The sequence below is a fragment of the Cercospora kikuchii genome, assembly GCF_019650295.1.
Source record: "Cercospora kikuchii DNA, contig_00001, whole genome shotgun sequence".
In the NCBI taxonomy this organism is placed as follows: domain Eukaryota; kingdom Fungi; phylum Ascomycota; class Dothideomycetes; order Mycosphaerellales; family Mycosphaerellaceae; genus Cercospora; species Cercospora kikuchii.
In genome coordinates this window covers 5,029,943-5,055,001 of record NW_025408582.1, presented here as the reverse complement: position 1 = coordinate 5,055,001, position 25,059 = coordinate 5,029,943, and the positions used below count along the sequence as shown (strand labels likewise).

The 25,059-nt window shown below is 52.3% G+C and overlaps 9 protein-coding genes across 9 annotated transcripts; 4 read left to right on the top strand and 5 right to left on the bottom strand.

The window, feature by feature from the left end:
* Positions 1-459: 459 nt before the first annotated feature.
* Positions 460-1,442, top strand: CKM354_000197800 (uncharacterized protein; the record flags this gene model as incomplete). The annotated part of the gene is made up of 2 exons (XM_044797114.1): positions 460-529; positions 601-1,442. 2 exons carry the CDS (start codon positions 460-462, stop codon positions 1,440-1,442), a joined length of 912 nt encoding a protein of 303 aa, XP_044653049.1.
* Positions 1,443-1,843: 401 nt separating this feature from the next.
* On the bottom strand, positions 1,844-4,876 carry CKM354_000197700 (uncharacterized protein; the record flags this gene model as incomplete). Its single annotated transcript, XM_044797113.1, has 6 exons — positions 1,844-2,089; positions 2,148-2,718; positions 2,777-3,295; positions 3,355-3,441; positions 3,491-4,219; positions 4,266-4,876. The coding sequence occupies 6 exons, from the start codon at positions 4,874-4,876 to the stop codon at positions 1,844-1,846; spliced, it is 2,763 nt and encodes a 920-aa protein (XP_044653048.1).
* Positions 4,877-5,100: 224 nt separating this feature from the next.
* Positions 5,101-6,742, top strand: CKM354_000197600 (uncharacterized protein; the record flags this gene model as incomplete). Its single annotated transcript, XM_044797112.1, has 4 exons — positions 5,101-5,142; positions 5,191-5,225; positions 5,273-6,336; positions 6,387-6,742. 4 exons carry the CDS (start codon positions 5,101-5,103, stop codon positions 6,740-6,742), a joined length of 1,497 nt encoding a protein of 498 aa, XP_044653047.1.
* A 378-nt stretch (positions 6,743-7,120) lies between these two features.
* CKM354_000197500 (uncharacterized protein) lies at positions 7,121-7,867 on the bottom strand (the record flags this gene model as incomplete). Its single annotated transcript, XM_044797111.1, has 1 exon — positions 7,121-7,867. The coding sequence occupies one exon, from the start codon at positions 7,865-7,867 to the stop codon at positions 7,121-7,123; it is 747 nt and encodes a 248-aa protein (XP_044653046.1).
* Positions 7,868-8,579: 712 nt separating this feature from the next.
* Positions 8,580-12,047, bottom strand: CKM354_000197400 (uncharacterized protein; the record flags this gene model as incomplete). The annotated part of the gene is made up of 1 exon (XM_044797110.1): positions 8,580-12,047. One exon carries the CDS (start codon positions 12,045-12,047, stop codon positions 8,580-8,582), a length of 3,468 nt encoding a protein of 1,155 aa, XP_044653045.1.
* Positions 12,048-13,539: 1,492 nt separating this feature from the next.
* Positions 13,540-15,284, bottom strand: CKM354_000197300 (uncharacterized protein; the record flags this gene model as incomplete). The annotated part of the gene is made up of 2 exons (XM_044797109.1): positions 13,540-15,107; positions 15,164-15,284. The coding sequence occupies 2 exons, from the start codon at positions 15,282-15,284 to the stop codon at positions 13,540-13,542; spliced, it is 1,689 nt and encodes a 562-aa protein (XP_044653044.1).
* A 750-nt stretch (positions 15,285-16,034) lies between these two features.
* On the bottom strand, positions 16,035-16,433 carry CKM354_000197200 (uncharacterized protein; the record flags this gene model as incomplete). The annotated part of the gene is made up of 1 exon (XM_044797108.1): positions 16,035-16,433. One exon carries the CDS (start codon positions 16,431-16,433, stop codon positions 16,035-16,037), a length of 399 nt encoding a protein of 132 aa, XP_044653043.1.
* Positions 16,434-17,296: 863 nt separating this feature from the next.
* Positions 17,297-21,883, top strand: CKM354_000197100 (condensin subunit SMC4; the record flags this gene model as incomplete). The annotated part of the gene is made up of 2 exons (XM_044797107.1): positions 17,297-21,694; positions 21,767-21,883. The coding sequence occupies 2 exons, from the start codon at positions 17,297-17,299 to the stop codon at positions 21,881-21,883; spliced, it is 4,515 nt and encodes a 1,504-aa protein (XP_044653042.1).
* Positions 21,884-23,853: 1,970 nt separating this feature from the next.
* Positions 23,854-24,541, top strand: CKM354_000197000 (uncharacterized protein; the record flags this gene model as incomplete). Its single annotated transcript, XM_044797106.1, has 2 exons — positions 23,854-23,925; positions 23,975-24,541. 2 exons carry the CDS (start codon positions 23,854-23,856, stop codon positions 24,539-24,541), a joined length of 639 nt encoding a protein of 212 aa, XP_044653041.1.
* Between the last annotated feature and the right edge of the window lie 518 nt (positions 24,542-25,059).

The window sequence follows — 25,059 nt, the reverse complement described above, 5'->3', positions numbered from 1 at the left end:
CAATGTCGAAAATAGCATTTGCAGAACGGCCCGATACTGTGTACTGCATCGGTGTTTAGTGATTGAACAGTCGCCATTCAGCCTTCCTTTTGTGACTAACCTCCCATAGCCAATTCATGCTAGCTTTCTTGGCTCCTGTCAGACTCCACACAGTTCTTACACGACGTGACTAGTAGACACGCCCAGCCGATTCTCCGAATACTGGAGAATGACTTCACAAGTCCTGGCAAAATGCCTTGGTGAGGCTGTGGCGGTTCCAGATGTAGTCGGGAAAGCCGGCTCGGAGCACGTGGAATGCTGGTTGATTCCACAGCAGCCTGCCGTATAAAACAGAAGTTCCCAAACATCAAGATACGAAACCAAAGATCAAGGAGCTGGTCTCGCTACATTTCTTCACACCCACCAAAGAGCAGGTCTCTCTTCATATCCTATTAACATCACAATCAACAACATCGAAACATGAAGGTCACATCCCTTATCGCAGCGACCGCTTTGCTGGCAGGTGCTTCCGCTACAGCAGAGCTCGAAGGTACGATCACTCCATACCACAATGCCTCTTGACCACGTTTTGTCAAAACCGTCTCTAACTTCAGCATTCAGACAAGCGCGCAGTGTACGGTGTCTGCGCAATTGGTTTCGGAGGACCTTGCAATGGAGAGAACGATCCAGGGAACTTTGACTGGCCGGGAAACTTCCGAACACTCCAAGCTCAGAGAGAAAACAAAAAGGCTAGGCGAGAGGAAGTCTCGAAGGCCGCTAAGCGGCAGGCAGGAATTTGCGCAGTTGGTGCTGGAGGACCATGCAATGGCGAAGACGATCCTGGAAACTTCGGCTCGGGACGATTCAGGTTGCCAGGAACGCGCTTCCCAAACTTTGATATCGACAGGGAGATTGCTCGACGTCAATACCTGCCAGACCAAAGAATTGGAGCGGGGCTTCCCGCATGGCTTAGGGAGGCGGCGGCGAAGGATCTTCAGGGAAAGGCAAAACGTGATGCACAACTGTGCGCCATCGGGTACGGAGGATCCTGCAATGGCGGTGCTCCCGCCTGGAGGGGTCTTCTGCCAGCTGCTCGACCAGCTGGAGAACTTGCTCAGCGAGATGTGGATTCGACATTCGCCAAACGTGCTTGCGCAGCCGGATACGAGGGGTATTGCAATGATGCCTTCATTGCGCCACAGTTCCGATCATATGGACGACTTGCTCAGCGCGATGTAGGCTCGACGTTCGCCAAACGTGCTTGCGCAGCCGGATACGAGGGATTCTGCAACGATGCCTTTCTCGCCCCACCACAAGGATTCGATGAAGAACTTTTGCGGAACAGTGCTCGCCCAGTACAAATTGCATCAAAACGCCAAGTCTACGCAGACGGGAGTGAGGAATGGGCCGAGCGACAGGCGCAGGTACAGGAGCTCTACCGCCTGGCGAGTGGGCGGCAATAGCAGAACTGGAATGTCGACATGCGCTGAGTGGGGGCGATTTTGGCCTCACCGAAGGCTCGATCCCAATGTGAGCTGCGCAGGCGGTTGTAGATGGAGCGGAGAAGAGGCGAAGAGACGACAGGTCTCCATCCACATGCACGCTAAACAGCAGTAATGCATCGGATGCAGTAGTGCATGACTTATCAGAACGGTAGACTGCCTTGTGTAAGACCTCGCACGGAAGACTCGGATCAAAGGCAGTAGGCGCAGGCGTCTTGGGCATGGGTAGTGACTTCATTGCATGAACGGAATCGGATCTTTGTTATACGCTGTAGCTTCGGCAACAATTTACTGGCTTCGAGAAACCGCATGCCACAATTTTCCGCTTCCTAATTCATCTCAGCGCTCCTCAGTTCTCCCTGCTACGACAGTTGCACGAAAAACTCGTGCTCCCATCCTCCGTCGCCGAAGTACTGGGCTAGGTCTGTGATGCGTAAAGTCTCGTTCTGGAAGGTGTTCTCTCGAAGGGCGTGCTGTGATCCTCCAATATCCAAGGCGACATTCTTGGGTTGACGCTTGAGTCCTGCGATAGAGATAGTAGCCAAGGCCGGGGTGGCGCGGTACGTGCCTTGGATGCTGACAGTTAGTTTGTTCGAAGAGTACTTGAGCTGCAAAAGTTATCAGCACACGTGGATATGTGAGGATCGGACGTTGAAGATTGCTCACCTGGACCATTTTCGTGGCATCCTGCTCAATGCTCTCGCCATCATCCAGGTAGAGATCTCCACCCGCTTCCTGTCGGCCATCCAGAGCAACAACAATGCTGTACAGGCCTTCTCTCGTCTCACGCGTCGTATAGCCCGGCTCCTGTAGAGTCAAGATTGACCCCCCTCGCACATGCACATTGATGTGCTCAAGCGGCGCTTCCATCGTGATATTCTCACTCGAATTCCCGCTCGTGACTTCTTGTAAATTGTACCAGTCGTACCATCTTGTGTCTTCAGAGATGCCAGGTAAGACTCCTTTCACGCTAGTCGAACCCTCGTTCAAGACAGGTGTAATGAGCAAAGCAGATCCAAGCATGAATTGATTATCTGTAGCTCTCAAGCTCTCGTCATTGGCGAACTCCCAAGCCAGAGCACGAAGGACAGTGTCGCCTCTGGTATGGGCATGATAGAAGAGGGTGTATATGTAAGTAAGAAGTGAGTATCGAATGGCGATGACTCGTCGTGCTGCTTCAGCGACTGCAGGCCAGACGTACGCTTCTTGTGCAGCACGCATGACGCCGTAGTGGTTTCTGTGAAGTTAACTGGTCAGCAACACGTACGACGCAGGTCACATCCAGGCGCACATACCTGAAGAATGGGAAGAATGCATTGACTTGGGTCCATCTTGCACAAAGCTCTTCGAAAGAGTCTGGTCCGCCAAATCCACAGGTGTCAGTTCCGAACATGGGCACGCCGGCCATCTGGAAGATCAGTGCTTGAGAGATTGATAGATACAGAGCGCCCCATTTGCTCTCGTTGTCTCCTCCCCAATGTCCAGCATAACGGCCAATCCCGATTCCAGTGCTTCGCGAAATGATGAATGGTCGTTTACCAGGATGTACAGTGGTCGCCAGCCCATTGTACGCCGCTTTCGTGATTCCGATACTCCACAAGTTGTGCACGTCGTATTCACGTGTCGCGTGTTCGTCGTTGTGCATTGCGCTCAGCGCTATCGTGCCATCGATGATCTGATGCGTTGATCTAAAGTTATTGATCCTGTAAGGTGGGAAGTCCAGCTTCCGTGAGTCCCTGATATCTTGGGAATGTAATGTGTCGTCCACGAGGACATTGTCGAAATTAGAAGGTTCGTTGACATCAATCCAGAGCCTGTGTTGGATGTCAGCTGGAAGCGCCAGCTGTGCTGAATTGCTGAAAGCTGAACTTACCCGCTGAATGGTGTAGCTTCATGCATAATGCGAAGTTCGTTTGCAAACCAATCGTAGGTGGATGGCACCAGCCAGTCAGCCCATACACTGTGCAAAGTGAGTGAACGTCGAGACAAACGATGCGAGAGATTTTTACCTCTTGCCTGGCCATGCTTTGCCCACAAAATAGTCACCGGTCCTGCCATCGCGTATAAAGGCGCCAAGATTGTCGCCTCGCGTGAACGGAAGATAAATATCAGCAGGATCGTCTTTGTCAGGCATGTAGACATTACTGTCTACCAACGGAACGTAATGTTGCCCATCCTTGTTGAGATCAGCCACGAACTTGTGCATTGCTGCAGATGAGAACCTGTTCTCATCATTCGTGAGCGGCCGAGCTTTGTAATAGACGTCCAGATCTGTCCAGATAGCTTCTAAAGGAACATTGGCTCGTTTGTAGTTTGCCACCACGTCGCGCAGATCCTGCACTTTGCCCCAGCCCCAATGACACTGGTGAAAGCCGTGTGCCCAGTAAGCCTGCATCGCCGGGAAGCCACTGCTCCTCTGATATTGGCGAATGGTCTCTAGAGCTGTTGAAGGTGCATCCTGAGTATCATCAGGCTGCCCGCTGAAGAAGTAAAGGTCGATGCTGCCACCAATAGCACGATAAGTGAGCGTCTTTTCTCGCATCAGCCATTCCTGCGCATGAACGTTTCGAGCATATACGCCATGAGCACTAGAATTCTGATTTTTGCTATATCGTGTCTCTTGGTAGAACGGATGGCTGCCATAGGAGTTGCTATCTGTGGCGTCTGCGTTGTCGACGTTGAAAAGAGTGGCATTAAAGTTCGTGCCGAATCGAAATGGGCGAACGATCTCGGCCAGGCTGTTTTGTCAATTTGCATTCTGTCTTGGTTTGATAGCTCACTAACCCGTATATGTTATAGTCATCTACCATGTTGGTGATCAGCTCATGGAATTGGTCTTCATAGACTATGTTATGGCCAAATGTGGAGAAGAGGACCTCGCCGTCTTGACGCCGAGATACAGAGAACTGGAACGATGGCTCATTGCTCCATTCAAACTGCAGGTGGCTTGTCTCAGTCGTGGTACTGCCATCCCAACTCGGCTGAGCTACAAATTGGTCTCCAAGTTCAAGCCAGGTGGTATTCTCAGGCCCAATGTATGTCGGCAAGATCTTCACACTCAACCGAGATGCAGTCTGATGCGAGACGTGCAGCGTGAGGTCTGCAATATCGTTCCCGAACACATTACAGGGCTTTCCGGCGACAGCAAGGCTGGCAGTAAAGCCATGTTCGTTTGTGGCCACACTCCAAGCCTTATAGCCAGGACATTCTTTTTGAGGATCAGGAGCAGAAGTATCGTGAATTGTCGGGATCACCGTGGGCAGGGATGCAGAATTGGCGAATGCACCACTGGGCGGGTCTCCCAATATCGGCACTTGCTGCTGTCCACTGAAACCACTCTTTGCATGCACAAGTCCAGCCCAGCTGCATGCGCACAGCGCTAAACGAAGATGCATACTCCCCATGCCCATAGCCACAGAGATATTGCTGTGGCTTTGGCGATGGATGTCGATGAAGTGAAGTACGAGTCTGGTAGCCGAGGTCGCGACGAAGGTGGAGGGCTTTCGTGCCTTTCTTGGCTCTTGCTTCGCAACGACTCCGCAGCATCTATTCACTTCATGGGCGAACGCTAAACCCATCCGTCAAAGCATTGAAGGCACATTTTACGAACTTTGTAAGGATGTCTCGAAGCTCTGGCCATGTGGTAGAGTTCCACTACGACGTAAGCACAAGATCCACATTTGCCCGGAACACGTCTGACATGGCCTAGATATCCTGCCCATTTGCTTATATAGCTTCGACGAAGTACGTATTCAGCAGCATGAATCAGGTGCAAAGCTAATTCGACCTAGAGTCGAAGCTCTTGCTGCCCGTACAGGGGCCAAAATCGTCTGGAGACCAGTCCTCCTGGGAGCCATATATCGCGCAACCAACGCACCACAAGGCGCTGCAGGATCCGCGTCGGATGTTTTCAACGCAACCAAGAAAGCAGTCAGCGGCAGGGCATTTCAAAGGACTATCACGAGACATGGCATACCTCATCGGCAACCAGATCGGCATCCACAAAAGACTACAGCAGCGTTGCGTCTACTCTACTTCGTGAATGCACAATACAGGCCGAAGCTCACTCACGAGCTGTTCAAATTGTACTGGGTAGACAATTCCCCCGTTGGCGATAAGGCGTCGCTGAAGAGAGCCGTTCGAAGCTGCCATTTTCCGGCCTCGGAAACTGATCGCATACTTGCTGCGATCGAAGACGGAAGCATTGAAGGCGCGGAACAACGACAGCAACTGGAGACCTCAACAGACCTTGCGGTCAAACGCGGGACTCCTGGAGTACCTGGATTTTGGGTGCCAGAGGAGGTCTGGATTGGCAGCAATGGCAAGCAGCATAAAGGCCGGCTCTATTGGGGCCAAGACCGGATGCAATTTGTGGAGGCCGTCCTTCTCGCACTGAATGAAGGCAAAGATGGCAACTCGCTTAGTCAGATCACGAGGCCTTTGCGAAGCCTCACTCCAAGATGTGTACGAGGAACGATACCCAAGGACCAAGAAGTAAAGCTCGAATTCTGGTACGACTTCAGTAGTCCCTGGGCGTTCCTTGGCTGGACACAACTCGCGACCTTGAAACGACAATTTGGCGATGGTCTGCAAACAGAGATGAAGCCTTTCCTGCTTGGAATTCTGTTCCGCGAAATTGGAGCCCCGAATCTGCCTATGGCTGCGATATCCGAGCAAAAGCGGAACTATTCAAAACTGGATCATGGAGACTGGGTGAGGTGGTGGAATGCCATCAATGTGCAAGAAGGGAAACCGGACAAGAATATTGACTTCTACTGGGCGGATCAATTCCCAATTCGCACGCCGACGGTGCTGAAAGCGGTTTTGGTAGAGCCAAAGTTGTGCGATGTTTTATGTGAGAATCTCCTGCGATTCTGTCGAACTTTTCACACTGACTGTTGTTAGATCGAGCCTGCTGGGAGCGCAACTTGAACATGTCAGATGATAAAGTTCTCAAAGAAGTCATCGAAGAAGCTGGCTACGACGCGTCAGCAGTCCTAGCCGAAGCGAACAGCGACAAGATCAAGCAAGAACTTCGTGCTCGAACAAAAGAAGCCAAAGACATTGGCATTTGCGGCGTACCTACGTACAGAGTCTTCCACAAAAAGCTTGGCTCACCAGCCAACTCCTGGCAGCAAACCGGAGACCTTGTCTGGGGTCAAGACGAGCTCGCTGTCGTTGAAGACCTCATCGCCGGCTGGGACAGCGAGACTGGCGTAGCAACAGTGGAAGAAGAACGAAGTCGCCATAGCAAGCTCTAATTGCACGCGGCATGCCTCTGCAAATTTACCGCAAAGAGAACAGCTCGATTTCCAAACTCGTTGGCATATCACACTCGTGGGGCGAGGCTGAAGCACGCGCGGCGACAGATGAGATTCATGTACCCCAAGCAAACGTGCTTACCTAACAAGTCGACTCGCAAATCGTCGAATTCCGGCAGATCCACACGTATAGAGTGCGGTCGACTTGTTTTTGCTTTTTGCGCGTGAGAGTTCCGCAAGTCACACGCAGGTCAAGGGTTCGAATGCTAGTTGGTACGTACTACGCCCGCCCTTCTTCTTCTTCTTTCTTTCTCTCCCCTCCTTCCATAATTTTGCCCTCTCACATGAACACTCCGACTCGAATTCATCCAACACGCATCAAACCACCTCCCCCTCCGTAACACTTCCCTCCCCATCCTTATCAAACACCCACCTATAATCCATCATCCTCGCAACTCCCCTCGCCTCCTCCAAACCCACCAACTGTCCCACAATCCACAAACTCGCATCAATCCCACAACTGATCCCTCCACTTGTCAAAATCCTCATCCCTTTGTTCGTCTCCCCTGCATCAACAAATCTCTTCTTTTCCACATTAGCTTCCTTACCAGCTTTCTTACAAATTCCCTCCAAAGTGGGGATATACCCAAAATGCGTCGTGCAAGTTTTGCCTCCGAGAAGACCGAGGGTGCCGAGGAATGCGGCGCCGGTGCAGATGGAGAGGAGAGGTTGACGACTTCTCCAGGGATTGGAGGGGTCTGCTGGGGAAGGGCGGGAGATTTCAGACCATTTCTTGATGACTTTGGCGATATCTGTATCGCGATCGATGGCGGCTTGGACTCTATCTCCTGGGCCGCCTGGGACGACGAGGAGGTCGAATTTCTCGAGAGGACGAAGAGGATACTGGGGATCAGAAGAGGGCTCTAAGAGGGATCTCAAGGAGCGGTGGCGTTGGACAGTAGGGCCTTCGAAGCTTGTTACGAGTTCTTGAGAGGCGGCAATAGTGATCTTGAAAGCTTTGGGACCGAGCGCGAAGTTGGCGAAGACTTCAGATGGGCCGCAAAGATCGAGGGTATTGAGGCCTTGGAAGGTGAGGATGAGGACTTGGAGTTGTTGTTGGGCCATTTCGTTGTGGTTAAGCTTGCTTCGTGGAGAGTAATATATGTATATGTGCTCGTTCAACAGTATGGCATCACTTCAACTTGCAGCTACGAGACAGATGCGAAGGCCATCACGATATTTATACCCTCCGCCGTTCTCCTCTCTCTCGTTCAGCTTTGGCGTGCTACAGGTATAGTGGGGTCAATCGAAGCCAATGTGGCTTGCTACTCACAGCCTAGATAGCTATTAGCGCTTCAAACGACGGGTCTAAATCAGGGCTGGAGCATGGGTCGATGCAGCCCTAAAGCCTATTGCATCCTGTGCAACGACGCAAAGAAGCACAAGCTCGCAGCTCGAAATCCTCAGCTAGCCACATCTTTGCTGCGCAGCTAGCCACAGTTACTGGGCTCACCGCTTTGGAGCAGCGATCACGAAGTCAATATCCGAGCCGTATTGAAAGATTTGTATTGGCATATCAGCAGAAAGAAAGTGCTCCTTGCAACGTCTGTTCGATTTTCGTACACTATCGCCGCTTTTCGATGATCGAGGAGAACGATCTCGCTAAGGTAAAATTTCCTAAGCACAGAAACAGAAATATATGTTCACTCATGTGCACGAGCACAACGACAGCTCTTTTCACGAGCGTCTATGGTTTCCCCCAACGCCAGCGCTAAATGCCACAAAATCTACATGCAAATAAAAAGTTATATCATATGGGAGAAATAGAAATGATGTCTCACACAGCCGGCGGGCTCGTGGGATGCTGGACCTGGAGGTGGCCATTCTCGACGTGGCTCATCTCTATCCCCTCGCGCGTCTCTTTCGCTTCGGAAGGCGACGGCGTAGAGGGTGGGTCCTTTGTGTCAAGTCCAGCCGTGCTCTGCGAATCTGTCGCAATGTGTCGTGATGCACTGCCCACAGGACCGCCAACCTCATTGGGTGCGGGCGCGCAGTATTCCGTCAGGACTTTGCGCAGCAGTGGTCGCTTGATCGGTTTGGCCAGGAAGTAATCCATGCCTGCTTGATAACAGCCGTCGACGTTGTTTTGCTCGGCATATGCAGTGAGTGCCACAATAGGTCCCGCATATCCGTACTGCCTGATCAGCTTCGTGGAAGTCAATCCATCCATATTTGGCATCTGGACATCCATGAAGATGAGGTCGTAAGGAGTCCTTGGCCTTGGAGAAGTAGATGAAGTTGACGAGTCTTCTACAAGTGTGGACGAGTCGTCTCCGGTGGACGAATTGGTGCGTTCGCTCGGGCTTGAGTTCGTCTTGACCAGATCCAAGGCTTCCTGTCCGTCGCCTGCGATGGTGACGTCGAAGATTTTCTCCAGCTCCAGCATCTTCACAATGACCTGCTGATTGACCTTATTGTCCTCAGCAACCAGTATCCTCACTTTGCTGAAGTCATGCTTGGCCTCTTTGCTGGCTTTGACGTCTTTACCCGCTTTGGTGATAGTCTTGGCCGGCGAGGATGGGGTGCTGTTCAGTGGCCGCGACTCATCAGATGCAGGAGAGACATTAACTGCCGGTATGGTAGGTGGAAAATTATAATGCTGAGCCGTCATGCTGGATATGGTCGGTACTCGCACACTTTGCTGCCCCTCAGGTGCAGCGATCTCATGCGACGATTTACGCGATAGTGAGCTGCGTGCACTTTTCCTGCCAGTAACACGTCGAAGTGGTAGCTTGACAGTGAAAGTGCTTCCGGTGCCCACTTTGCTGCGTAATTTGATGGAACCTCGCATCAGACTTGCCAGCTGCGAACATATGCTCAATCCAAGACCCGTGCCGCTGTGCTTTCTGCTCAGACCAGCATCGCCCTGCACAAAGGGCTCGAAGATCGTTCGCTTGTGTTCGTCTGGTATGCCAGGACCGGTGTCTTTGACCTCTAGCTCGATGTACATGTCGTATCCCGGCGGTGGAGATTCCGATCGCTCGTGAGGCAGTTCCCGAGGGTTGATGAAGTTCGCAGTGCCTTTCGGATCGGGAGATGTTCCAGGCTGCGAGTTCTGGCTTTTATGTCCGGGCGAGAACCGTACTGGCTGGGCATCTAGTGATTGCCGTCTGGGTGGCTCTTCTTTCAGCGCACGGAGTGTCACTGTCACGCTGCCATCCGGTGGGGTGAATTTGAGAGCGTTCGAGGTGAAGTTGATCACGATCTGTAGCATGCGGTGAATATCACCAAATAGAGGAAGCTCTTTGAGCTGCGGTTGATCCGGCGAGGAGAATCGTTCCATTGGCATGTCTTCAAATACCACACTGAGATGGACCTTCTTCTCTTTGGCCTGCTCACCAAAAATCGCTATGACTTGCGACTCCAGATCACGTAGGTAAAATTCCTTTTCGTCCAGCTTAAGGACTTGGGTTCCAACCTGATTTGTGCTGAAGGTGAGCAGATCTGTGAGCGTTCGAAGGAGTAGATCTCCGCTCTTGAAGATGATTCCCAGTGACTGCTTCAGTTTGTTCGGGTCTGACTCCTCCATACACACAGCGCACATGCCCAAGATACCATTGAGAGGAGTCTTGAGTTCGTGACTGACATTCGCGACAAAGAGAGTCTTGCTCTCGTTTGCTGCTTCGGCCGCCTTCTTGCTGTGTTCGAGCTCGATGGTCCGTTGTCGCACGCGCTCCTCGAGTTTGGAGTACTGCAGATACAGCTCATCGGTCATCTCATTGAAGGTTTTGATCAGGTCGGTCATCTCATCATGGATCCAGATCTTCTTCTTCTCAGGCACTTTGCCTGGGATTCGAAAGCGCTGGTCGTCTCTGGACTCAATGCGAAGTCCTCCACGCCGTTGACCTCTCCATCGAATGATCGTCTCTATCAGACCAGCACGTCTCCCGTGCACGCGATTCGAGTAACAAGACTTTGCATCTCCAGTCTTGCAGCTACGACTGAGATCATCAGAGGAGCCTGCACTGTTTGGCGGGTCCGTGGTCTGCTCGGTCGCGGCACGTAGTCGGATGATGGGCAGCACCGCCCAGTGCGCGAGCGGAAATGACACAATTAACCAGAATCCCATGACTGCGAACAAGCATGCCAGAATGATGACCCTAAGATGGTTGATTGGTTTCCAGACCTCACTTTTAGACTGTTCCACAATGACAACCCAGTCTACCAGAGTCGTTGGTGGGACCGAGTAGCTGACTGAGACGCTGTGATCAGCTTCGTTATGCGTTCGCAGCATGCTGTTGACATCATCAATGCCTCTGTTATCCTCAACAATGGCACGTTCGACAGCAGGATATGCGCCTGCTTTGAAAGGTGGATTGGGAGCACCTGCAGTACGGTTTGGATGGCGAGATGCCACGGTAACGTTCAGCGGGATCAGGTATTGAACGTCAGCCTGGGGAGCCAGTTCCTCATTACCAATAACACCGCGCGGGAAGTGATTGGTGGTATTGGTCGGTCCAATGAGTAAAGTCTGTCCTGTATCTCCCAGACCTCGCTGATCTTGCTGCACCAGACGAATGAGTCTGGCGTCGGTCAGGACAGTGACCCAGCCCAAGATATCATCATCAGCAGCCTTGTTTACAATTGGCAGGGTGAGTGAGAGCAGCGCAAAGGTGTCATTCACCGAAACAGGGCCGAGAATGAGGGTTGACGCCAGGCCTAAGGATTGACCATTGTAAGTGGCACTGTAATTGGTCGCGGCGCCGCTCCCAGTCTGGGTGACTGTCAAGTTCGGGTACAAGGCGGAAGGGTAGCCATATTGGTTATCGCCCAAAAATACGGGATCACCTTGCGGATTCTTCCAAGGAAGTTCGATGTTGATTCCAGTGCCAGTGCTATTCAGAACGCTCGCGGATCCCGCGGGACCCGAGATATTCCTCGAAAACACTTGAGCTTGAAGGACCAGAGGATTGGTCAGAGGCCCAACAGTTCCGAGGGTCGCTGATAAATCTGTAGCAGCATCGGCCCAATTCTCCACAGTCGTATTCGAGCCATCATTGTAGCGCTCCAGAGCTGACTGGATAATCGTCCTGGTGGTAAGGAAAGTGGCCGCTGTTTGCATGAGCTCCAGATTAAACGCGATTTGAGCCGCCTTCAGCACGGCAGTGGTACGCAGCCGCGAGGCCGTGACGTCCAGGACGAAATTGTGGTTCGTGATCCATGTCGCTATGGCAAGAGCGGCCAGTCCTACGACGGAGGAAAAGACCAGAAGAAGCGCAAGTTGATGGCGTATGGAGAGGCGCATAGCGCGCTACAGCCAGCTTTGGAGATGCCGCGGGCGAATGGGGTGGATGGAGTGGAGTCCTGAGGTGCCAGGACTCATGTCGAGATGTCGGATTGCACTGCACTCGCGCCTTGCATGATGCAGAGCAATTCCAAGTGTTCGCGGTGTCGCAACGGCCGTGCAGTACTCCAGCTGACAGCAGCAGCTCGCTCGCGTGGCTCAGCGTGCCTCACTGCCTAGACTTCGACGCCGCGATCCGGGGCGGCCGCGCCAAAATGCCGATCCAGGTACGCAAGGAGTAGTTGTCGTCCCAAGCTATGCTCCGAATGCGGTATCGGAAGCACCGCAGCGCAGCGTAGTCCTCGAGGCCAGGTTTCGCTCAATGCTCAGGTGGTTGTTGTATTTGCGGAGAGGGAAGCAGGCGCCGGTTTTCGCGATGGCCCTACCATCCCAACCGCGCCAAGCCGAATGCGAAGCTAATGAAGGTTCACGCATCGAATCGGGGATTCCGGGCAGGCCACCACTCTCACCAGCTCCTTTCCTTTCGTATTCTATCCGTCTTTCTATCCCGTTTCCACTCGATAAGTTATCTGGCGGAGACTGGCGGCCGTCCACACCGATCAAGCTGAGATCTGCTGGGGTTTGATGCCCATCTCCAGGCGTTGTGGTGGTGGTGAGCAACCAAGATGAGGTCTCACCATGGTCTGGAACTAGATCGATGCCAAGTGCAGGCGCAGTCCACTAGGGTCCCGATTCCCCAATTTTGTCCCACATCTGTTGATTAGAACTGCCGACAACCACGTGAAAGAAGCACTTCATCACGTTTATTCAAGAATATTGCCGTGTGAAGTCGCAATCGTGTCTAGTATCGTATAGACTACGATTGTGCGTACGGTCATGTCGGGACTACTCACGCCAATCGATGCGGGAGAGTTTGCCGTACGCGCGTGCCTTGATACGAACGCTGTGGCGTTTCAGCACGGAACGCTGGGCTGGATCGTAGCACATCAACGTGGTGTCACGCCCAAAGTGAATACAGGCATTGTTTACATTCTCCGATCAAGCACTTGCGAAGCGGTCAACGGCGTTGAGTTCCATCAAACAAGCTGGTAGCAAAGCGTTTCACATACACCAAACCTCCAGGGAAGCTACAGCAGCTCGAACACTGAGGTCCTGACTGCCATATCGAAGCTGCGCCATCGACAAGCAATGCTGTCCTCCGCATCCGCATTCCGCACCATTCATGCTCTTGATACGCGCGGTGTATTTGTTTTCCATATAACCTTCATAGCGAGCTACTCAGGAACAGCAATCACACCACGTCGGAGTTTCTCTGGCTTCGGTTTTCACTCCATGGACCCTGCATACTGCACCATGTCGCCAATGCGGTGAACATGAACAAGACAGGGCCAGTCGATCAAGAGAGAAGCGCTCTCGTGCAATCATTCCATTGAGACCCATTCTATCATGTAATTCATAAATCATGCGCCCTTCATCACCACATCCATCGACCTCACAAATCCTGCTTCCTTGCTTTCATGTCCTCATCCATTTGCATGCCCATACTTCTCTCAGCTTCGCTCTGTTCAGCGTCTACAATCAACTTCGCGACATTCTTCCCCATCAAAGCATTCGTCTCCATCGTACTGATGAAATTGTCCATGCCTCCAGTATACCAGACATTCCTCCGCAGCTGTACGTCGTCGAACGCCGCGCGTGGAGTCTCATAAGGATATGAGTTCCAGATTTTGCGATAAATCCAAGTCACGTTCTCTTTCTCGTTACTGGAAGGAACCTCACTGCTCCCATTGTCGCTGTTATCATTACTGTTCAGGATCTTCTCGAGATAGTCGTCAGATACCCTTCCTGGAGAGAAAATCTTGTAAAGATATTCTTCCCTCCCGCTCTTTGGATTCGTGATGGGACGTAGGAGGGAAATGCTGAAGAATCCGGGTCTGCCCACACCTTCGGGACCTGTCTGGGCGGGTTGGCCATCAGGGAGTGTAGTGAGGATGACTTGCGGCACGACTTGGTCCTTTGGCATGTTGAAGAATTCTGGATCGAGCAGATAAGGGCTCGTAAAGAGGGTGACGTGCAGTCGCACGTAGGGAATCTTGTCTGGTAGGGAAAATTCGGGGAACACCCCAAATTCAACGTTGGCGTACTGCCACGGGGAAGCAACCACGACGTGATCAAAGGCTGTTCCGGCGTCTTTCCCCGCCTGCAACCGCTGCTGCTCTTCGCTCGCATTCCCGTCGATGATCGATATCCTGTACTTCTCGTCTCTCGTCTCTGTGACAAGGTCTACCCTCTCTCCCAACCTCAGGCTCGCCCCACTAGCCTTCACCATCGCCTCGAAAATCTTCCAATTCCCTCCTTCTACGCTCCTCGCTCCTCCATCCGTGGCCATGCATACCATAGCCTCCAGCCCATGAATGTATTCCAAGTTCTGCGCATAATTCACTCTCGTACTCGCTTGTACCACCTCTCTCGCAAATCCCTCCGAAATGCCATTCTCGCGTAGATACTGCTCGCCAGTCGCCGCAGTAACAGCTAACAGCTCCGCATCTTGCGCCGCAGCTGTGAGGGATTTGAACGGGAAGATCGGAGACTCGTAGATTTTGAGGAACTTGGAGATGACGGATTTGGTCAAAGCATGCGTTCGGATAGGCGCGAGGCCATAGCGGAAGAGGAGTTTCGCAAGGGACCAGTAGCCATTGAGGAAGGAGGAGTCGAGTTGGAGGAGAAACTTGTCCCCATCCCAGATGCCGAGTTCTTGGCCCAAGTGGCCTTTGGGATTATCAGGTGTGTCGTCCGACGTGCTGAGATTGAAGGTCTGAACGGCGGAGACGAGGATGTGATTAACGACGACAAAGATCGAGGCGCCGAGCTCGACTGAGTAGGTGTTCGGAGAGGTGAGGGAATCGAGCTCGGTCGTGGTGAGGTTGTAGGCTGTTACGGTTGTGCTGCGGCCACCGATGTAGGAGTTCGACTCGAATATGGTGATGTTGATGGGAAGAGAGGCATTGTGGGCGTATCGAGAGAGGTGGTAGGCGGCGGACGAGCCTGCTGCGCCGGCGCCTTGTGGTGATGGTATTAGCTGGGTGTGAGTTGCAGCGGAGTCTCGTAGGTTGTACCGATGATGGCTACTTGAACCGGCTTGCCAGAGACAGTTTCCTGCTGAAGTGGCTGCTGTACACGCTGAGCCGCTACGAAGCTGAATACCCAGAAGGCGTACGCCGAGATGGAGAGCTTCATGGCGATAACTAGCCTAATGCTTAGGCGCAGTTCCGGATGGTTTCAAGTCAACTGCCTGTACAGGCTTCGACTTCTGGCGTTCACATTATCCGCGCGCAGAAACGCGTCGTTCGTTGTCGAAGGTCGCGTTGTGGTGACGAGAAGAGCTTCAGCAAGGTGCAACAAGACCCCTGCTCCGATCGCTCGGGTCGGATACAGGCGGACGAGAAACAACCAGGGAAACTGTCAAAAGTTGCTGATCCAAAACGACGTCAGAGCCCTTTCTATCGAAACGTCAGGTCTGTCTCAGAAGGCTATCAGACGATCGTGAGTTACATGATACGATCGAAGAGAGCGGTCAGTATGCAAAGACACGATGAAACATGTACGATGATGAGGCATGTGATGTGTTTAGTGAGGTTGTCAATAGTAATAGTTTGGTGATCGTTATGCATCTACATCGTGATGGGTATTCGCGTGAAGCAGGAAATCAACAGCAAACAAATTCTACGCTTCCCTCCTATGCTTGAGCACTCAGTATTCACTCGCTAGCAAAGTTGTCCACAAGTCTTGATGGCGTTTTCCTTGTACGTTGTTAAACGCTGTCGTGTAAGGCTTCGGTCACATCCAGACCAAGAATCGCAAGGCGTCGTGGGATGGCTCAAGTCGATATCAGTATCGTTAGGATCCTTGCTCTTGTCACTGCATTGTGCCGAGCGTTTTGAGCTGCTTCGTTTTCATCTCCGAGGTTTGCGATCGTGATGGATTGTCTCAAGGCATGAGTGACATGCTCGCGTTCAGAGCGGCGATGCCGTTGTTGCCCAAGCTTGCCACAGCCTCTCCACTGGCATGTATGATGCGTTGCGCTATGTCAGGCCCAGGTTGTATAGGCGATGATGGCATCCTGTTTGTCCCAGTAGCGTAGTAGGCCAGCCGTTGTAGTGACTTGATCGCGGCTCGTGGTAGGCAGTAGTATACTGCAGCGAAACACAATGCCAGCAGCGAGAGCATTACGAGGTTGAATGCGATCTTCTCCCACGACGACATGACATAGAGCCCGGTATGGACTTCATATCGGTAATATGCCAGTTGCCAATGATAGTATGTGTCTGTGAAGACGTTGCTGTTCTTGGGTCGCCGAGGAAAAGTTGCTGGTGTATAGGTGCCCATTTCTATCCCGGTTTTGTATGGCTGTACTCGAGTTGTAGTCTTGTAGTTGATGATGATCGCCGACGATAGCCACGACACGAAGGACGGTGTCCTTATATCATACCTGCCTGTCAAGAAACTCTGCGCTATGACCTGTGGTTTAATCCTGTTTCAGCTCTCGATGCCGTGATGAGATAAAACACGCCTTTCTCAAGCTTCAGAAGCGTGACATGTAATAAAGAGCGGAAAGACGGCAAAGAAATAAGAAGCAACCTTTCGCCTTGCCATGGCAGGTGACTCTAATCGGAGCAGTAGGAGCCACATTCTTCGCACAGACTGATTTGCAATGCAGCTCGATGACAGAGCAGAACTTCATGACTGCTACAGCGCTTCGCGGATACCCCGGCATCCTCGGGGCGCCAGTTCGTCACAAGTGGTATAGACACCGAGTTTGTCCTTCGGGTCTGTCGTCAGCTGCAGGTCACACGCTCCGCGGGCTGCATGGCGATGGTAATGGCGATGCGAGTTCGTTACAACCAAGCTTGAGTGAGGCAGCAGAACAAGGAGCGGCTCTGCGACAAGGCGGATTTCAGAGAGTTCAGGAACAATTGAGCAAGGTGATGTCAAAACTGGACCTGCCGAAGACGACGACCGGGAACATCCTCACACAAGCTTTGATCGCCTGCAGACGACGATCGAGGGGACAAAAGTGTGTGGATGTGCGGGACTCGACTCCTGGCAACCGCTCCAGCACACGTGACTTCGCGTTTAAGGGCAAGCGCGACCGAAGTGTTTACCATGTGTTTACTGGCAGTAGACAGTGCTACCGAAAAGCATTTGACAGCACATACTAACCAAACAGCACACCCCCGCCCACCACGACCATGGCCGAATCGTCGACTAGACCGGCGCGACGAATGGCATCAAGGAGGAAGATTGTCGTCGACGAGGACGACGGATCAGACGCAGAGCATAGCGTGGTCAGCAAGCAGGACGAGGAGGATGAGGAAGAATTCACACCAGCTGCAAAGGCATCGCCGCGTCGCAAGACGCTCGGCGATGCAGCGACCCGAAGGAGAACAGCCGCGCGACGAACGACGACCGATTCCTCTATCGATGTGTCGCAAGTCTCCAGCCTTCCACCCGATGATGCGACAGAAGAGCCCGAGTCACCAACCAAGAAAGCAGCGCCCAAGCGACGGAGTGTCAAGGACGCACGCGCGCGTAAGAGCAGAGCTTCGCGCGTATCCATTGCCCCCGATCTGCAGGAAGAGGAGTCGCAGCTACTTCCAACACCACGACCAACAAATTCTCCAGATTCACGTGAAGCTTCGTCGCGACGAGGGAGCGCGCTCACCGAGATTTCAGCGAACGAACAGACGCCGCGCCAGAGCTCACGCCATACATCGATGCAAGAGGATGTGGACATGACGGACGTGACTGTGGACGAGAATGTTGCGACTCCCAAGGCTGCGAAAGGTCCGATCACACCGCCCAAGGATGGAGATTCGCAAGGTCCAGCTACGCCACAGGAAGACGACGATTCGAACATGCTCGAAGATCCGCAGCGCACGCCTGGACCGGATGCGACGCAAGTTGCGTTCAAGAAGATCGATGCAAATATGACAAAGCTGGAGAGACCAATGGATATTGTGGTTAAGCGAAGAGCGCTTGGTGTGCCCGTGTCGCAAGAACCTGTGGAGCAAAAGCCACGGATGACAATAACATGGCTCACGCTCACCAATTTCAAATCTTATGCGGGACAGCAGAGAGTCGGTCCTTTCCATGCTTCCTTCTCCTCTGTTGTTGGGCCCAACGGATCTGGCAAGAGCAATGTGATCGATTCACTTTTATTCGTCTTTGGTTTCCGTGCGAGCAAGATGAGGCAGGGAAAGATCTCTGCATTGATTCACAACAGTGCGCAATACCCAGATTTGGACTATTGCGAGGTTGAAGTGCATTTCCAGATGGTTATGGATCTACCAGGAGGAGGCTCAGAGGTTGTCCCCGATTCAGAATTGGTCGTTTCGAGACGAGCTTTCAAGAACAACAGTAGCAAATACTACATCAACGGAAAGACATCGGATTTTACCACGGTCACGACATTGCTCAAGGACAGAGGGATCGATTTGGATCACAAGCGTTTCCTGATCTTGCAGGGTGAAGTCGAATCGATCGCACAAATGAAGCCCAAGGCAGCCAACGAGCATGACGATGGCCTGCTGGAATACCTTGAGGACATTATCGGCACGTCCAAGTACAAGACTCCCATCGAAGAGGCGGCAACGGAGACTGAGACTCTCAACGAGGTGTGCCTTGAGAAGAGTACGCGAGTTCAGCACGTGGAGAAGGAGAAGAACGGGCTAGAAGACAAGAAAGAAAAGGCGCTGGCATATTTGCGCGATGAGAACGAGCTTGCGTCAAAGCAGTCGGCACTGTACCAGGTCTATATCGCTGAGTGCTCCGACAATATTCAAGTGTCGGAGGAAGCAATCGCTCAAGTCCAAGGAGAGCTGAATGAAGAGCTTGGCAGGCATCAGGAGGCTGAAACAGAAATCAAGGCTGTCGAGAAGCAACACAAGAGCGAGTCCAAAGTCTACGACAAGATGGAGAAGGAGCTGGCCACTATCAAGAAGCAAGTGGACGAGATGGACAAGGCTGGTGTCAAGATCGAGGAAAAGAAGAAACACCTCAAGAACAAGGAGAAGAAGTCTGAGAAGACTCGCGAGACCTCCAAGTTCGAGATTTCCCAGGCGACAAACCTGTCACGGCAGGCTGCCGACGATGTCGAGCGCCTTACTGGAGAGATCCAACAACTCGAAGAACAGATGGCAGCTGAGGACGAGGAGCTGGCGCAAATTCGAGAGTCACTGAAGGGAAAGACGCAGGGCATCAGCGATGAGATCGCAGTCAAACAAAAACAGCTGGAGCCGTGGTCGGCGAAGATCAGCGAAAAGCAATCGTCGATTGCTGTCGCACAATCAGAGCTTGACATCCTTCGAGAGCGCGAGAATGCTGGTGCCACCGCCGTTGCTGAAGTGCAGGCCAAGATCGAATCCTTACAAGAGCAACGCGAGGCTAAAGCCGCCGAGATAGAGACGTGCAAGAAGCAGCGCAAGTCAGCCGAGAAGGAGGTACAGGTCGCCCAAAAGCAGCTCGATGAAGTCTCAGCGAAAGAGCCCGCTCTGAAAGCGAAATTGTCTAATGCACGTTCGAAAGCAGAAGAAGCTCGCGCTAGTCTGTCGGCCACGCAGAGCCAAGGAAACGTGCTTGCTGGTTTGACTCGCTTGAAAGAATCTGGTCGTGTTGATGGCTTCCACGGACGACTAGGTAATCTCGGAGCCATCGATGGCAAGTACGATGTCGCCATTTCGACGGCATGCCCGTCCCTTGACAACATGGTCGTGGACACTGTCGAAGCTGCTCAGCAATGTATTGAGTATCTGCGGAAGAACAATTTGGGTCGCGCCAACTTCATCTGTCTCGACAAGTTGCCCAGGCGGGATCTTTCACCTATTCAAACGCCAGAAAATTGCCCTCGACTATTCGACTTGGTCAGAGCGAAGCACGAGCGTTTCCTTCCAGCTTTTTACAGTGTGCTTCAGGATACTCTTGTCGCAGACGATTCGCAACAAGCGGATCGAGTCGCTTATGGTGCTAAGAGATGGCGAGTGGTCTCTCTCCAGGGCAAGCTCATCGATAAGTCTGGAACCATGAGCGGTGGTGGTAACAAGGTGTCCAAGGGCGCCATGTCCTCTAAAGTTGCAGCAGATACCACAAAGGAGCAGGTGCAAAAGTACGAAGTCGATCGCGACGCTCTTGAGAAAGAATTCTCTGCACTTCAAGATGAGCAGCGAGAGCTCGAGAATCAGGTGAGGCAGTTGCAGAATCAGATACCGAAGCTCGAGACACAGGCGCAGAAGCTCGAATTAGAACTTGGCAGCATCGATCGCAATATCGCGGACGCTCAGCACCGGGTATCAGAGCTCTCTAACGAGCAGCGCGGTTCGAAGACCGATAAGAACAAGACTGCCTCTCTTGAGAAGAGCATCGCCGCCATGGAGAAGGACATCGAGAAGCTTCAGTCTGAGACGGAGGGCCTTGAATTGGAGATCAAGGAGCTTCAAGACAAGATCATGGAGATTGGTGGTATGAAAATGCGTGGCCAGAAGGCCAAGGTCGACAGCCTGAAGGCACAGATTGACCTCCTCGCTGAGCGTCTGAATGCTGCAGAAGTGTCCAAGACCAAAGCGGACAAAGCGCGAACCAAGCATGAAAAGGCTCTTGCGGATGCCGAAGCCGAGCTCGAAAAGATAGCTGCTGAACTCGAGAACGTCGAACAGAGTGCGCAGAACCAAAACAATGGCAACTCCGACTTGCGCAATCAATATGAAGAGGGCAAGATCGCACTTGAAGAGAAGAAAGATCAGCTTGACGAGCTCAAGAACAAGATCGACGAGATGCAGGCCGAACTCAACGAGACAAGAGGCGCAGAGGTCGAAATGCGCAACAGACTGGAGGAAAGCCAGAAACATCTCGCGACGAACCAAAAGCAACAAGCCTACTGGACGGAGAAACTCAGCAAGCTCACCCTGCAGAACGTCTCCGAAGACGGCGAAGAAAAGGAACCCGAAGCCGTCCCTGAGCTCTCCCGTGATGAGCTTCAAGACCTCGACAAGAACGACCTCAAGGCACAGATAGCGTCGCTCGAAGATCGCACCTCCCAAGCGGTCGAACTCTCGGTCCTCGCTGAGTACCGCAAACGCGTCCGAGAATACGGTGACCGCCTCGAGGACCTCAACACAGCCCTCGCAGCGCGCGATTCGGCCAAGAAACGCACCGATGATCTCCGCCGTCTGCGCCTCGAAGGCTTCATGGAGGGCTTCTTCATCATCTCGCAACGCCTGAAGGAGATGTACCAAATGATCACCATGGGCGGCAACGCCGAGCTTGAACTCGTCGACTCATTGGATCCTTTCAGCGAAGGTATTCTGTTCTCTGTCATGCCACCCAAGAAATCTTGGAAGAACATTGGCAATTTGTCTGGTGGTGAGAAGACACTTTCTTCACTGGCTTTGGTTTTCGCGCTGCATCATTACAAGCCTACGCCACTCTATGTCATGGATGAGATTGATGCGGCGTTGGACTTCCGGAATGTGAGTATTGTGGCGGCGTATATCAAGGAGAGGACGAAGAATGCGCAGTTTATCGTTATTTCGTTGAGGAACAATATGTTTGAGTTGGCGGCGAGGTTGGTCGGCGTTTACAAGGTTAACCATATGGTAAGTCTGACATCTCAGTTTCTTGGGGCAAGGCTTGGGGATTGCTTGTGCTGACTTGACTGCGATGTGTAGACGAAGAGTGTTACGGTTGAGAACCGTGATTATATTGATCCACATCACCGGACGGTGCAGCAGGCGAGAGCTGGAGCTGGAGCGCCTGATGCTGGGCTTCTGCAGACGCCGCAATAGTGGCAGCATTGGACGCAGCTGTCTCGGGTCTTGCAGGAAGCACGACTGGAGTTGACTTGATGAGGGCACGATATACAGGATTCTCTTGGGTGCAGGATACCATGACGGAATGATTGGCGTTAGGACATGATGGCTGGAATCTGGCCGCTCGACAGGCCATGGTGGGGTGAACATTGGTGTTTTCGTATCGCGATCGTGCTCAGAGACGTATTTCTCGTCGATACGCGCAGAGTGGAATAACATTTCGTACTCTCTTCCTTACTTCCCGCGAGAACCGGTGATGGCCGAAGTTTGCATACTTCGTCGTATTGGTAAGGTCTGATGATCGGAGTTGACCATACTGCAGGGAGTCTTCTAACAGAGCTCATGGGCCACTCTGGCGGATCTGACGGCGTTCCACACGCTTGGGAGCTGTTGCCCTAGGCAGAGATATCGTGAGTCAGGGAGGATGGCGAGTGACATGCAGGTGAGCTTGAAGCTCGTATGCTGTGCAGTGCGTCCAACGGAAGCGGTAAAACTGAAAGCTGGAATGGAGCAAGAGCACATGTGACAATCGCTGACAAGCACTTGTTGGCAGGCACAATGCTCACTTGCCCCATGTGGGTCATGAAAAGCACCGATCTTTCGTACACCAACATGGCAACATCACGTTTCCGCCGCAAATCCAACCACGACATACAATGGCACAATCCCGCTTCCTGGTTGTCCTGCTAAAGATAGACGGTCTTGACCCAGCGGTATGGCACGGGGCAAGCCTGGCGACAGGCTCAGAGCAGAGCAGCACGTCCGACTGGGCAGAAGAATTAACCTTAACGGTAAGGTGCAAAGGCATGGATTACGTGATGGCACAGTAACACTGTCTGATCACTATACAGTACCCATGCACGCATGCACGAATAGCATAATGAGCCCTTGTTCGGGCGTTTTCAGCTGGAAGAGGAAAACGCTGCGGCGGTCTTCCCCTGTGCGGGTGGCTGTGGAAAGCTTGAGGTCTTTCCAGCACGAGGATGCAAAGCGGTCTGGATCTCCCGACAACCAGTAACACCAAACTCTCTTCGGTCCACGGTCGGAAGAGGTCATGCAGAGACTGAGGGCTCGGAGACGACCCCGTCAACACCTTTCGTGGCTCCAGTCAGACACGACCACATGGGGAAGGGGCGCTCACTGTGCGATGAGCATGAACATGTCAGCGAGCAGTTCGTGCCTGTCAGCAATGCTCGGCTCAGCACTTTCTTCCAACGTCGAGCGAAGAATGGAGTCTGGGATGGGGCTGACAAAAGTTCAGTGGCATTGTTTGTTGCATTCCCAAATGCAGGTGCTATCCAGCCCACCGGTTCTCCGGTCTTTGAGGGAATTCCGTGGCCAGAGCCCTAAATGCCACGCCCAACCTCGTGGAAGAAGGTTCGAAGCGGGATTGTGCTATTGTTGGTGTTGTGAAGAAAACGACGTCACGCCGACCGAGCAAGCCAGCACGAAATAGCAACATACTTTGGCGGTACTGGTGTTACTGAACTCTGATCAGTAACATACTTCGGCGGTACTGGTGTTCCTCAGCTCCGATCAGCAAGATCCATGAATTGAGTTGGAAGGACAACCGTTTTGGGAGAGACAACAACTATTGAATCTGAAGAGTACCGCCAGGAATGGTTGCTGATGTATGAATAGTGCATGTCAACAGGCATATCCCTCTCCCACCCCAGCTTCGACCCCGGTCGTTGCCATGTGCGGAAGTCTTCGAACTTCTTTGTTACGGAAGGCAAAGCGACGACTCACATGCTATGCTTCCGGCCTCTATGGCGACAGAAATCAGATATAAGGGCTGGAGGTTGCCCAACATCAAACTCATCATCAGCATCAGCATCTCAACACAACAACGACAACAAACACAACCACCACCTCCAATCTCAATCAGCTCATCACTTCTTTATTCATCATTTTCATTCAGCACATCGATCAACAAATCAATCAACATGCAGTTCAAGCTCGTTGCTGCTACCGTTGCCTCTTTGGCTCTCTCCGGCGTTCTCGCAGTACCAACAGAAGTAAGCCGCTCTCACGCCTTCTTTCGTTCACATCACTAACTACCAGCAGAACATTGCTGCTCGAGAAATCAATGCTCAGAATGCAGAGATGTCCCAACTAGTCAACAAGGCCAAACAGGCCTATGATTCCGAGTCAGAAATCTTCGCCAAATTCAACGCAGACTTGAAGCAAGCATATGAGGAGCACTTCACTCCAGACAAATTGGCGAGCACGAATCTCCCTACCATGGCAGATTGGCAAAAGCTCAAGGCCGATGCGTTGGCAAAGCAGCAACAGGGCACGCAGAATACCAACAACAAAGACTCGAACAGCATTCAGCAGCGCGATGCCGAAGCCGATGCCCAATGCTATGGCTGTGGCAACGACTGGCTCGATTGGTGGCAATTCCCTTTCGGCTGCCAAACTCTCTTGCCTTGGGACCTCTACCCCGATTTCTGGGGCAACAACTACATCAACTATGCCACATGCTTTGGAAGATACAACGTTTACGGAGAGTACAACTGGGGCAACTTCTATGCGAGCGGCGGTATCGGCATTGGCGCAGGCATCAACGTTGGGCTTGGTGGAGGCCATGGTGGTGGACTCCTCAACGTCGGGTTGGGACTCCACCTGTAAAGGCAGAGCAGTACGCTGGCCGAAACGGGAACGATTACATCACGACTCACGACTATCACGATAATTGCATTGGGGACATGGAGTCTGGGAACGGAATACGAATAACTTGGGCAAAGCGGGCGTTCTTGATCAAGACCTAGAACACGCAGTCCTTTTACACAGCAGCGGCGCACAGAAGCAGCAGCAGACACCACACTCTTTGGGAAAGAGCAGAAGGCATCAGGCATTGGATGGCCATAGACTCATCACGATCTTTACGAGATATTCACGAAAGCATTGATTCTTCGGGCATGTATGGGTAGAATGGATGATATGGGCTGGAAAGGAAATAGAATGTAACTACTAGTGCGAGGAGAATGAAACGATGATGACCTCTTAGTTCTTTCCGTTCATCGCTTTTGCTCCGATCTGCTTTACTTCACCTAGCAGGTGTTTCTCGATTCTGGCTTTCGGCATTACTGGTCTGCATAGAGATAATATGATCACCTGAGTTGGAGTAAGATGTGGTTTAGCAGGTG